This window comes from Lipophrys pholis, assembly GCF_963383615.2.
Source record: "Lipophrys pholis genome assembly, chromosome: 10".
Taxonomy (NCBI): Eukaryota; Metazoa; Chordata; class Actinopteri; order Blenniiformes; family Blenniidae; genus Lipophrys; species Lipophrys pholis.
Window position 1 is genome coordinate 8,116,216 of NC_137640.1, and position 12,811 is coordinate 8,129,026.

Sequence of the window (12,811 nt, forward strand, 5' to 3'; positions counted from 1 at the left end):
GCTGCTTTGATAGTTTAGGTAATCTTGAAGATATGACTAACCTGTGGGAGAAGGAATTTTTGGAAAGATTCAGAAAGGAGAGATCAGCGCAACACCCCCTCAGAAGAGCCCCAAATAGCTGCATGAGACACAGGGTGGAAACAGTTAATCTGGGCAGAGAGCTGCACAAACAGAAATGTATTTCTTTTTCATGTTAGACGTAAACATTCAGTCATATTCCATCATTAAATACTCACTGAATCAACAGAGCAGTCTGTGCCCGACAGATCCAAATGAACCAGGCAGTTGGGTTGAGACAAGAAGAGATACAAGTTCTGCAAAGAAAAAATAAGAAAGGAGAGGCATCATATCAGACGGGGAAAGTGGTGCGTAAATGGAGCAGTGTGTGCTTTTTTGTTTCCAGATCTGTTGTGCCGTCTGACCGAGGCGTCCTCCCCCGAGAGGACCCCGGGGTTCTTGCTCAGGTCCAGGTGCAGGAGGGAGTTGGAGTACTCATCACTGGAGCACAAAGCCTGAGACAGTGACACCACTCCTGAGAATGGGGGGTGGGGGGTGTACAGGGAAATGCAAGAAAGAGGAAGAGGGGGTGAAAGTTTTGCAATATTAAAACACAGAGAATGCTCAGAAAACATTTTGTGTCCTTGCATTATTCATACACGTCTCGGAGCGGCAAGTGTCAGTGGATCTTATGGGAAGCAGCGCAGCTGCAATGTAATATTTAAATTTTCCACCAGGTTCATGGAAAGATGAGACAGTAACAAGAGACACGCTGCCTGCAGGCCAGCCTATTAATCCATAAGTCAATATGGAGGCAGAGCAGGGCCAAAACATGAAACAAAACTCTCGGGAGGTGGGGGGGGGGGGGGGGGTTGTCTCAGTCTCTGGATGGTCGGTGCATCCTAACCCCGAGCTGTAAGAGCTGCAGGTGAGTCAAATAGTATTCTCTTTATTTTTGTGAGCTCCTTCCTTGAATGGTAGTAAATATTGCAAACTATGCTTACATATTGTCTTCACCTCACTGACTGGAGTGGATTGAAGGAGAGAAGGATTGAAAATTGAGTGGGATGTTTTTTAACCTTTGGAGGTGAGTGAAGTCTTGGAGAGGTTGAGGAGCCGCAGTCCCTTACTGAGGCGACACACCTGCTGTATTAAGTTGGACACACCTGCAGCATTAAAACAAGAGAAGTAAGTAAAAAAAAATATGTTCAATCTTCTTCAAACTCGCTTTTAAGATTAACCTTATCACCGTAGTAAGGATTAGGTATTGCTGCGATGCAAAGGCTACTGGGATAAATGTTCATTTGTCTCAGGTTTGTGGATGAGATGCTTGTCAAAAGCCTCATGGGAATTTCTTCAAATTCTCACTCAGAGATTAATTTGACCCATTTTCATGAATAAAATATTATAAGGAAGCCTTTACAAATATCGTATGGTTCTAAAAGGGGACGACAATTATTTCTTCTCATGGAGACACATGAATAACTGGGACTATTGTAGAGGAGCAAGTCGTATGTTTTTCTAAAAGCTGCTCAATAAAACCTTATTAAAAATCAGGTTTTTGATAAGCTACTGCTTCTATGTGCATTTTGTGATAATGGTGATTCAACTTATTTTCCAACACAGTAAAAAACATGCCACAATCACCAACTATAAACAATGAAAAAATAAAGCTGTCCCCTTCAAAAGCAAAACTGTTGCATTGCACGTTTTTTATTTGATTAAAAGCGTTTCAGTGAGCCCTTACAGGCTGGTCAGAAATGGCCAAAGAAAGACTGAGAATACCTGGATGTAATTTGATCAGGAAGCTTGCAGGAAACTAAAACTGAAGAGGAAGCAGGGCCTTGTCATACCTTGGTTGTCCAGAGAGTTGTGGGCCAAGTTGAGCGAGTGAATTACAGAAGCAGGGTTCTCGGACAGAGCGGCTGACATCTTCTGTGGGAAGTCTCTGTGAAAGTTACCCATCGTTAAAACACATCATCCTTTTTCACTATTAAACTGCCAGCGGATAGATGGTTGGTAATAAAGACATTGCATATCCTCCCTGGGCATGCTTTTTTATTTTCCAAGTACGTTCCACATCAACTGGTAACTGTAAATTGACCAGTGTTGTGAATGTGAGAGTAATTGACTGTTTGTGTTGAATAATTGACTTTTTGTGTACAAAAGCTATCTGGAATACACTTTAGCTCCTTGTGACCCTAGTCTGTATGAAGCAGGTCCAGGAGACGTATGAATAAAACTTAAAATCGTATTTATTACTTGAACTTTGTTAGGTGTGTTGTAGAAATAGCCCAAGAGGATGCTTTTGATTCAGTCTGTCTTCCAGTTCAAACACAGAGATATCTAGTTTAGAAAGAACAGGCAGCAAACTGTAATAGTTTTTGCACAACTATTGAAAGTAAAGGTACTAAGCATTCCCTACAGGAATTTGCTCTACATTTTTTTATAAAGTGAAGCATTTCAAACAGTTATTAAAAGAATATTCTGGAGGCGACAGAGTCTAAGATACCTTGACTTTGAAGTTTTCAACATGAGTCAAGCTACAAAATGCCAACATTTTCCAGAATGAGTATTTATATTCTTTAAAATAACTTAACTTTACATCTTTGGGTTTGTTTCACAGGTCATCCTATTAAAAAAAAGAAAAGAAAAAAAAGACATGATTTAAACAAGATATTATGTATGAAACTCACGATTTTAAGCCGGCGTTCTCCAGCGTGATCTCCTCCAGGCTGGAGGATTTGCTGACTGTGTGCAAGACTTGCTCAGTGACTTCTGAACCCTATTGAAAGAGAAGAGACGAAAGAAAGAAAGAAAGAAAGAAAGAAAGAAAGAAAGAAAGAAAGAAAGAAAGAAAGAATGAACAGCACCACCATCTTCTCGTTTTCATTGTTGCTGCAATATGCACCAGTGATGTTTATACGTACAATGCGGAGGTCTTTGCAGTACAATTTGGTGAACCAGGTATTGTATGCCATTGATGCAACGATCACTGCCAAGTCCCTGAAAACAAATGAAATATGAAGCAAACAAAGCACTGCATTCGGGATAGATTGAAGTCTTCCCTGGCTTCGCTGACTTCCTCACCTACTCTCCAGATGGCTGAAGTCCAGCAGGTTAAACTCTCGATTGTCCTGGGAATGGTAGATGGTGTCCACATCCTAGGAGCAATATTACCCATGAGCCTGTTTGCTGCGGCATACGACGCCCTCATTTAGCGCGCCGGGCTATAGGTAACACTCAAACGCACTCACAGCGACACAGGCACAGTCCCACAGCTCTTACCCACTGCACTTCCTCCTTGCAGCTGATGCCATTATAGTCACACAAAGCAGCATAGGTCTCTGAGAAGCCTCCTGAGAGGAGCGGGCGGGGAGGACACAAAACACAGACATGCAAAAAAGAAAAGGAAGGAAAGAATCAGAGATGATGTGAACAGCTGCTTCCTTCAGCAGTAAAGGCAAAGAATCTGAGGAAAATGCACACAGAAGCATTTGTTCAAATTATCAATCTTTTATTTGTGTGACAGCGCTAAAAAGAACATCTGGGAGAACATTTGTGAAGCATGTGTGCCAACTTCCTCCTGAATCTGCCAAGTGCCGCACGCGCACTAATATATGTGTGTGTTTGTGACTGCGCGAGCATGCATGTGTGCAAATTCCAAGTGTTTGATGATAATGTCTCTTTTACCACAAGCCCTCTGGGTCTCCACTGAAGTTTCTGAGCTGGGTGAATACTTCCTGCTGCCCTCAGAAAGGTCACTGTCTGAATGACAGATGGAAGGACTGTACACATAAAAGAAACGCCAATAGTGTTAGGAAACATCTATCATTTGAAAATTGCCATATAAAGGTCATCATTCTTTTTCCAGCTTTTTTGATGATCCCAAACAGCTCAGAGACATGTCTAATTCCCTCCCCCCGCCCCCTGCTCCTGATTTTACTGTGCGAGACTGTGACACTTACGCAAAAATGGAGTTGTTGAATATTCGAGACAGGGCGAAGTTGATGTGGCTGACCACATGGTTCAGGTGCTCGCGAGACTCGAACCTCAGGGAGTAGCTGGACTTGTCAGTGTCGATGACAACCTGCACAGAAAACCAAACTGTAAGAGGCTGATCATCATCTTAATACTGGTGCAGCTGTTTAGAGGAGGATTCATTAGTTTTTTGTTTTTTTTATGTTGTCGCATTCAAAAATGCTTTACAGTAGGAGATAAAGTTATTGACAACTGCATCAATAAACTCTGAAATGATCTTATGTGAGTGTCAAGTTACAACGTATAACAGAATAAAATAAATTATAATTGATTTTACGGTGTAAGAAACAACCACAAACTGTTTTGCTGCTCTGGCTGGCAGTGCAAAATTAATTAAAAATAAAAAAGAAAGATGTTTAATTGGAATCTTTAGTGTAAATCAGATTTAAGGTATTGGACGTTCCTGAACATGAAGCCTTTGAGGTCGAAGCTGTTCTTTGGTCTCTTTGTACATTTTCAACAGTCTGTATTCCTCTCCAGAAAGGCAACAGGGGGAACGTGATGTTCCAGTTTAAGAATTAAATGTGACTACTGTTTATAATCCCAAATAATGGGATAAAATAAATCGTCGCATCTCACCAAAGCACCCTACAGCAAGAGAGAACTGCATATTCATATCTAACAGCATCTAACATAACAACATGTCAATACAGAAATCCTAATAGCGAAATATAACGAGGAGAAAACACACAGTGCTGCAGTTGTCACATTATGAAAGGTCCTTCATTAAGTTTGCAGGCAGAGGTGGATTTCTTTTGAGGAGTTTGTCAAATTCTTATTGTGGAATTAAGAAATAGTTATGCTTTGCAAAAAAAAGCATCATATCACCAACAAAGTAATAAAATGCTCTTCTTTAAACAGCAAAAAACTACAGTTACGTTATTATCAATTCCCAAAGAATTTTCATCGCATCACTAACAGAAATGAACAGGCTTGAGTGGTTATTATGAGTGTGTTGGTGCTGCCTTGAAGGCCAAAGTGACGCCACCGCTTCATTATACAATTGTACAGGCTATTTAGCCGTAACCATGGGGTGCATACAGGCTTCTCCGTCACCGTGGAAACTCACCTGGTGATCAGGCTGAGAATTCAGAGCTCGAATCTCTAAGAAGTTGAACGTGGTTTCTACCTGTGGTCAGAGACAATGTCGACATAGTGAGGACCTTAGATGGCATCATGAAACTTAAAGCCTCATCCTGTATATTAATGTGGGAAAGAGCTTGTGAGTGGTACCTTCGCAGGAACCTTGGGCGCCAGGAAGTAGAGACGCCATGTTGTCAGGACCTAAATAGTAAAAAAATAAATAATGTGAATTAAGACTATGAGAAAGTTCTCACACTCTTCCCCAGGCGGAAGATCCGGGAGTTTTAAGGTAATGATAAGAGGGAATATTTCTGTATCGATCCAGCTAAAAGGTTTCTATATCAGAGACACATTGTCTAACATTAACTGATTAACTTCCTGCCTTACAGACTGCAGGATGGTGACAAGCTGCAATGTTTTGATCTTAACCGCACAAGTATACCAATCTGAATGACATGGCTGCTGCGGTGATGAAAAATGTCATATGGGACACACTTTGTATCATCTCTTCTGGCTGCAAATCTCCTCCTCGTGTCTTTTATTTGAAAACTAAATCAGAGGAGAGGAATATCATTTTCTCCAGCCTTCAAGCCACAGGACCAATGAGAAACACAGAAATACCAGTCATGCCGGGTGAGGATGCTAAATCGCCCTTTTTTTTTTTTTTTGCAATGCTGTCTTTGTTAATTTGTGTTCTATGGAGAATGAAATCATTTTTAGTTCAGTGCAACGTTAATAGGAGATGGAACGTGACTGGCAATTTGAAAGCAAACTCAGGGCTTATTTGTGAGACTCCAAACTGAACGAGCAAACGCAGCATTTCTGTGCCTGCACCAACTTCTTTTCAGCATGAACACATTTGTGACATGCAGCTCTTTGCGCAGACCTGATCCTAATTGTAATTCTTTTTCGCGAGTGCCAATTTCCCTTTATTTTTTTCTTTTTATCTGTGAACACAACTTCAGAAAAGCCAGCGTACCTCTCCGTCAAGACAAAGAGCAGTGATTCTTTGGCATTTTGCCGCCCCGCCACCAGCCCCTGACTACTGCCCTCTGCTCTTTTTCTTCTTCTCTTCTGCACCGTCGCTCCCAATCATTTACTCCATTCTCTCTGATGACCCCGCTAAAACACTCCCCTGAGGACAAGGTCTACCCCTCATCACCCTTCCTCCACTTCACTCCACCCTCTATGTCGCTCCCCAAAGAAAGGCAGTTATTAAATAACAGCGCTCCCACTCCGCTGTTGCCTGTATCAGAGAGAGAAGCTTGACACGGGCCTGTCTGAAGCACACGTTGATAGCCTCTCTCACACCCACACAGCGGGTGAGGTGTCTAAAATGTAGTCGTTCAAAATTAAAAATGTGCACGTGAGATGGAGAGAGAGGGTGAGAGAGGAGGGTGTGTTCCTCACTTCAAAGACTGTCTGAAAGAGTTGATTAGAAAGACCAGGTTGCATCACGTTGCAGTGATGAGTTTGGGTTACTGGCGGTGGTTATGAGAGTGCGCACACGTAAACAGGAGTAAGTCACTCTGATGCGGCAGCAAAGAGAGACCGCACACATCATGCATACCGCGGCATATGATTACTCAGGATTGTGGATAAACGACAGATGAAGCCTCTGAAAGAAATTGTGGGTATAGATTCATGTGACCTGTAGTGATTCAACAAAAAAAAATCACCAACTCAAACAAGAAGCTTCCGCTCATCCAACTCCACACTTGTTGGGGAGCATGGAACAACAGAACCTAGCCACAATTAAACTCCTCTTTCCTCTCGCCAAACCCAACACATCTGATCAAACTCCAATCTACTTTTCCATCTTCTACGTGGAAACCCAGCAGGAGAGAGACCTCTTGCTTTCCCTTTCAACTTTAAAAGAGGAAGCCGTAAATGAGACATGAATTGGAAAGGAATTATTGGAAAGATGTTTCTGGCAGATCGACATATCAAAGTGCCTGAATATCAAAAGCTCTACATGCAGAAACTCTCCTAACTGCCCATCCTCACCACGTGATAAATCATTAAAGCGTTCGCAGAGTAGAGGCACCGCTCAGTCAGGATGAAGAAGCCTTTTTTTGCGAAAGCTCATTTTGCTCCGAGAGGGAGTTGCTGGGTAGGAGTTTGATAAACAGCAGAGAAAACTGCACCAGTTTCAGTGTGACCGCACTGGGATTTATATTAAATTCTGCTAATACAGACATGTGGTTTTGTTGCTGCACTTATAGGAGCTCTCAATCAATTAAAGCTGCTCTTCAGTGGGTGTGTATGTTCCCCATGTGGACGAGCTCCTGCATAGGAGTACACACTGAGGAACTGAATATTGGGGGCTGTAATCCAGGGTCCAGGCTAAGTTCCAGTCCACAGTGCGAGAGCTGATTGGCCCAGATTTTATTCAGATAGCTGTCCGAGCCGCCCTCGCTCAAATAGAGATTTCACATCTCTGCCCCATATTATCTGATGAAAGAACCAAAGAATCAAAGGCTGTGAGCTGCTTGCCACAGTCTCTCTCCTCGCACTGCCTCCGCCATGGGCCACGCAGAAAGAAGAATCCAAAGCCACTCACATTCAAACCCGTCTATCTATCCAATGTTCATCCTGCCAAGCTGCCAACTGTAGTCATAAGACGAGGTCATGCAGTTGTAAGTCAGTTACCACCACGTAGATTACAAAGGCAAGATGTTTACTCTCGCATCTCTTAGAATCCAACACCACAGTGGGAGTTAACGTCTCAGCCTCTGTTCATGCACAATGCATGCATTTGGCTGCTTACGTGGTACGAATTACACTGTTTCTTTACTTTAGCATCGCAGCAAAGGCCGATGAGAAGACAAAAAGTGCTGAACTTACCAGGATTCTGTCCTCTGTTTTTCCATTTTTGGTGTCAAGCTTAATTCCTCGAATGAACTTAATGGATGATTTGTCAACAATCTTCTTGATGCTCTCTGTGAATGAAAAACCACAGTAAATACATGTATTAATGTTATGTCATCCCCTTTTCAGTCGTTAAACAATAAACATTTGTTTACACATTTTAAATAATTATTACCTTGCAAAGACACTTCAATATTGTGAAATTCACAGCTTCGTTGTATGCAAATTGCCATATAATAATGAGAATAATAATACATTTTATTTTTATAACACTTTTTAAGATACTCATAGACACTTTACATCGTCATATTATAAAATCAACAAGCATAAAATGGAGAAACATCATAAAAAAACAGTCCTAAACACACATAATAAAAGAAATAGATTGGTGCTAAGTTTTAAAAGCAGTTCTGAACAGGTGAGTCTTGATGATGAATTGTAAGGTATAACATAAAATTTAATGTGTACGCTTTGCAGGACAAGCTGTCTCTGCACATACATTTCATAAAACTGAAACTGCTTAAAGGTTTACAGTGGAGGGGAAATGCTTTTACAAATCTTAATGTCCTGATATATTTGGTAAACAGTAGCCACTAATGCCAGGGAACTAATAAAAGATGCAGGTGAAATATGATGCATACAGAAATCAATGCCATTGACCACTGGGTGGACAGACCTGCATCAACATCTTCATCTCAAAACAGAGAGAAAGGTCAACCGTGTTGCTTTATTTTGGATGTGGAGCTGAAGCCAAAAAAAAAAAAAAACAGTGTTGATTTTGCATGCATAAACAGAGCTAAACAAGCAGGTTGTTTGGATTTAATGAAGTAATTGGCTGGGATATAGAGGTGATGTTTCTCCAGCTTTAAGCTCATGCTACACAGCTGCTTCAATATCTTGATGTATCATGAAAATATGCTTCTGTGTCACTTTCTCCTTCACGGGGGCAGCGTGACACATTGGAGCATCAGTGCCCATGATTCACTGAGAAGCGTTCCTGTCAAACAGCATCACTGTTGGTGCTGCGACCCCTGACTCGCGTACAGTGCATAACGCGCCTGCTGCAACCGAGGTAGCGCCTTACACACAGGGTGAGAACACACAGCACCGGCACACTGTCACAGAAACATACAGTTACTGGCAGGAATTACATGATTCAGCATCTCAATTACCGAGGCTGCACAGGATCCTGACTGACTGGTTTATGAGGAAATCAATAATAAACCTGCAATGGCAGGATTTGCTGCGACGTTTGAAGAATTCACAATCAACGGTGAAGCTACCGGTTTTTTTTTTTGGTTTTTTTATGGAGACTTTTATCCATGACTTCAGGCGCACATAAGCCTTTATAAGGCAAAGTTAGAGTGAAGCCTATTTGATCAAGAAGCATTTACACATATATCTGGGATTTCCGTCCATTGTTACTTTGCATCCAATGTTCAAACGATTCTTTTTTAATTAAAAAGTTTATCTTTTTTTTTATTCCATTGCTTTTCATACAGACTCAGGCAGTCAAAATATCTATAAGCAGCTGCACATTTTCGATGGGTTGTTGTTCCAACATGTGTCTTATGATCATCATCAAGGTTCGAAAAAAAAAACCCAATAAGGAGCTCCTTCTTGCAATTAGGCGTTTTCCAACAGAGAGACCTAAACGCGCAGGACAGTGGATCTCAGAGATCACAGCTGAACAACTCTGCTTTCTAACAAGCAGATCCACTTGTTTTTGATGTGGGTAAAATCTGCACCACATTATGAGCGCTACAGCATTGCAATGGCGCTCACAAATGAATGCACATCGAATACTACCCCAACAATACAAGATGATGGCCTCTTTTGGACACTTGAACACATTTCTCACTGTGATTAGTGCACTACATGAACCTACTTCATGGTGGTGGGGGGCAAGGGCTGAACTGACCAACAATTTCAAATCTATCCATAGAGCAGGTACCACCATCTCTTTCTGGTGACCTTGTGCAGGCCCGCAGGCCACCAGGTGCTCCTCCTGTCAGTCAGTGCAGGCGGGGCAGCAGGGGGCGGTGCAGCCGCTCGGCAGGTGACTGAATGAAGAGGCAGGGATTCCACTGGATTAATCATCACAGTGCGCCTAATAGAGCCATTAGGAGTAATTAACGCAGCAGCAGAGTCCCCGCAACCCCGAGCATGTGTGTGCAGCCGGTGCGTGTGCGCGTGCACGACAGTGAATCGAGAGGCAGTGTGCTGTGACTTTGACGTTTGTATAAGCTGTTGCTGTTTTGAGGGGGGAATGGGGGAGGTACATATTTGTGCATTATGTTGCGCGTTTGGGTTAGTCTACCGTGCATTGTTTGTTTTTTTGTTGTTGTTGGGTTTTTTTTTTATGTTGGCTTGGATACGGTGAACATCTGCCTACAGCACACCAACCCCTCTTTTCACTTTCACACACACGAAAACACGCACACGCGTAAAATCACCATAGCGCTGTGGTTGGTTGGCTGCAGAAAAATAAAAGATAAAATACTCAGAAGGGGAAGAGAGTTGAAGGAGGGTGAAACATCCCAGTGAAATTGGTACACTGGTAAAACGTGCATGGATACAAAATGATATCACACCCAGAATCCACACACACACACACACAACATTATTCTCACAACGCCCCTTTCCCTCTCTGGCCTAATGCTGGGGGGGGTTATTACCTGATCCTCCCCGATGGGCAGACTTAAAGCAAGGTATAGTCTATTTCTCTCTGACTGTAAACAATGCATCTGCACACCGACTCACTGGCATGCAGAGCGCGAGACAACGGACGCCCAGGAAAGCTATGGGACGAAATATAAAGGTGTAGCTCATGACAATCAGCCCGATGCGTCTGCTCGGTTGCAGCCTCCCGACACCCGCGCGCGGAAGGAAACGCATCCCGGAGGCTGACCGCACGCGCACCGGGGACCCGCCGCGGCTCTGTGCCGCAACCAGGCGCCACGCAAAGCAACCATACGGCAGTCTTTACCCACCTGTGATCTCCTTGCTCACACTAACGAAACCAAAGGCAGTGATCTCTTTAGTGGCCATGTCTGCTCCTTTCTCCTATTTCCACCCCTCCTCCTCCTCTTCCTCTCCTCCGCCGCCTCCCAGCAGGCTCCCTCTCCCTCTCCTCTCCGTCCCCCGCCCTCTATTTCGCTCGGAAATGGACAAAAAGGACGGTGTGTCTCCCAGGCATTCCAGCAGAGCATCCGACTGTCCGACGCGCTTCCTGGAAGAAACCCTGAACGTTGGGGAGGCTGGATGCGGGAGGGATGGGAGGTGGAGGGAGGGACGATGAGGAGGAGGAGGCGGGGATCACGGCGGGATAATGAGGCGGCTGGAGTTACCTGGGAGAGTACAGAGCGCAAGTTTGGGAGCGCACCCACGACACTGAGCAAAGTGCTCTCTTACTGCAAAAAAATTGAAGGGTTTTTCTAACTTTCTCACCTTGGTTTTAATATTTGACTCAACTGATACGTGTAAAAAGCAGAAGGACCGAGGGACTTTTGCACTTTTGCCTCATAATGAGGAGCTCTTAAGTTTGCATGTTCTGCCTGTTTGCGCACCACCATGCATTAAAGGTTCTTCTTTTCAATTTCTGTCTTAAACAAGCCAATGAAACCTTTGCCTCTTTAATTCCTCACTTACCACTTCGCATGTAGCCTGCAGTGTTTGTAATTTGACACCAGCCTCATGACATTTTTAGCTAATGGCCTGGAGAGGAGGACACAATGAAGACATTGTTGACAAGCTAACCTGGTAAATGATAAATTAGAGTAGTCTCACTGGGCATCAGATGATCTTTGTTTTAATGTATTTCTGTTATTCATCAATTTCTAGTGTATTTTTGTATCTTTTGTAAAGCCCTGTGTATGTGACACTGTCTTGCCTTGCCACATCTACCTTGTGTTTGCCCTTTGTTGGACTGGTGACCTGTCCAGGATAAACCCTGCTTCTTATATTAATTGTCAGCAGGGGTTGGCTCCAGTACCCCTACGAATATAAGTTGGATAAAGGAAGCAAAAGTCATTTATGGATGGAAGTGAACACATCACCAAACTTATGGCTTTTAATTCTTCAGTTGTCTCGGAAATCTTATTGAAAATTGTCCCAAAGCTGTGAAGACAATTAAGTCAGAATTACAAATGCCAGTGTGCTGAAGGCACTCGAGGACGATTCTTCTTCTCCTAGGCTCATGGTCCCTGGTGTCATAAATGTCAATACACAATTCTGCACTCGCCCTGTGGGTGTTTCACAGAACCAAAACTGGCATTGGCACCAGATCAAGACTCTGTTGAGTAGCAAAATCATTACAATTCATCCTTTTGGTGCCATATATATTCATATCAAATTTGATGGCAATTCATCCCGTTCCCATTGAGCTATTCCATTGTGGATTGGACTGCTGGACTGTGCTGCAGGCTGGCTGAAAACTAATTGACTGGGAGTTGAGATTTCCCTCATTTAATAAAATAGCAAAACCTGCCTGTGACTGGCTGGGTGATAGTGAGTAAAATAAAATGCACCACAAAGACTAAATGAGCATCCACATCATCAGTAACTGGGGGGAAAAAGAGGAGGATATAAATAGAGCAGACAAATGACAACATGAACTCAGAAATGAAATGAGAAAACATCTTTCAGCTGCAGCAGCTCAATCAAAAACAAAAACAACAAAAGAAACGGTTGACTTTCCATGTGTGTGAGGTCCCATGAAAACAAGAGTAGAGAAACAAGAAATACAGTATTTTGAGACTTAAACCACCCTTTCTTTCCTTTTTGTGCAGAAGTCTAATGTCTGATGGCTCCACCTGTT

The 12,811-nt window shown here is 42.9% G+C and overlaps 1 protein-coding gene across 1 annotated transcript in view; it reads right to left on the reverse strand.

Moving 5' to 3' along the window:
* Window positions 1-11,043, reverse strand: part of LOC308116141 (capping protein, Arp2/3 and myosin-I linker protein 3-like) — a gene marked incomplete at its 5' end in the record, with an annotated part of 30,029 nt that extends 18,986 nt beyond the window's left edge. Inside the window, 15 exons of the mRNA XM_080474158.1 lie at window positions 42-118; window positions 237-314; window positions 423-532; window positions 1,077-1,163; window positions 1,851-1,945; window positions 2,694-2,782; window positions 2,928-3,003; window positions 3,088-3,161; window positions 3,286-3,356; window positions 3,691-3,785; window positions 3,966-4,087; window positions 5,108-5,167; window positions 5,272-5,322; window positions 7,969-8,063; window positions 10,986-11,043. Of these exons, the coding sequence (XP_080330284.1) occupies window positions 42-118; window positions 237-314; window positions 423-532; window positions 1,077-1,163; window positions 1,851-1,945; window positions 2,694-2,782; window positions 2,928-3,003; window positions 3,088-3,161; window positions 3,286-3,356; window positions 3,691-3,785; window positions 3,966-4,087; window positions 5,108-5,167; window positions 5,272-5,322; window positions 7,969-8,063; window positions 10,986-11,043 (1,238 nt within the window). The remainder of the gene's footprint in view (window positions 1-41; window positions 119-236; window positions 315-422; window positions 533-1,076; window positions 1,164-1,850; window positions 1,946-2,693; window positions 2,783-2,927; window positions 3,004-3,087; window positions 3,162-3,285; window positions 3,357-3,690; window positions 3,786-3,965; window positions 4,088-5,107; window positions 5,168-5,271; window positions 5,323-7,968; window positions 8,064-10,985) is intronic.
* Window positions 11,044-12,811: the final 1,768 nt, after the last annotated feature.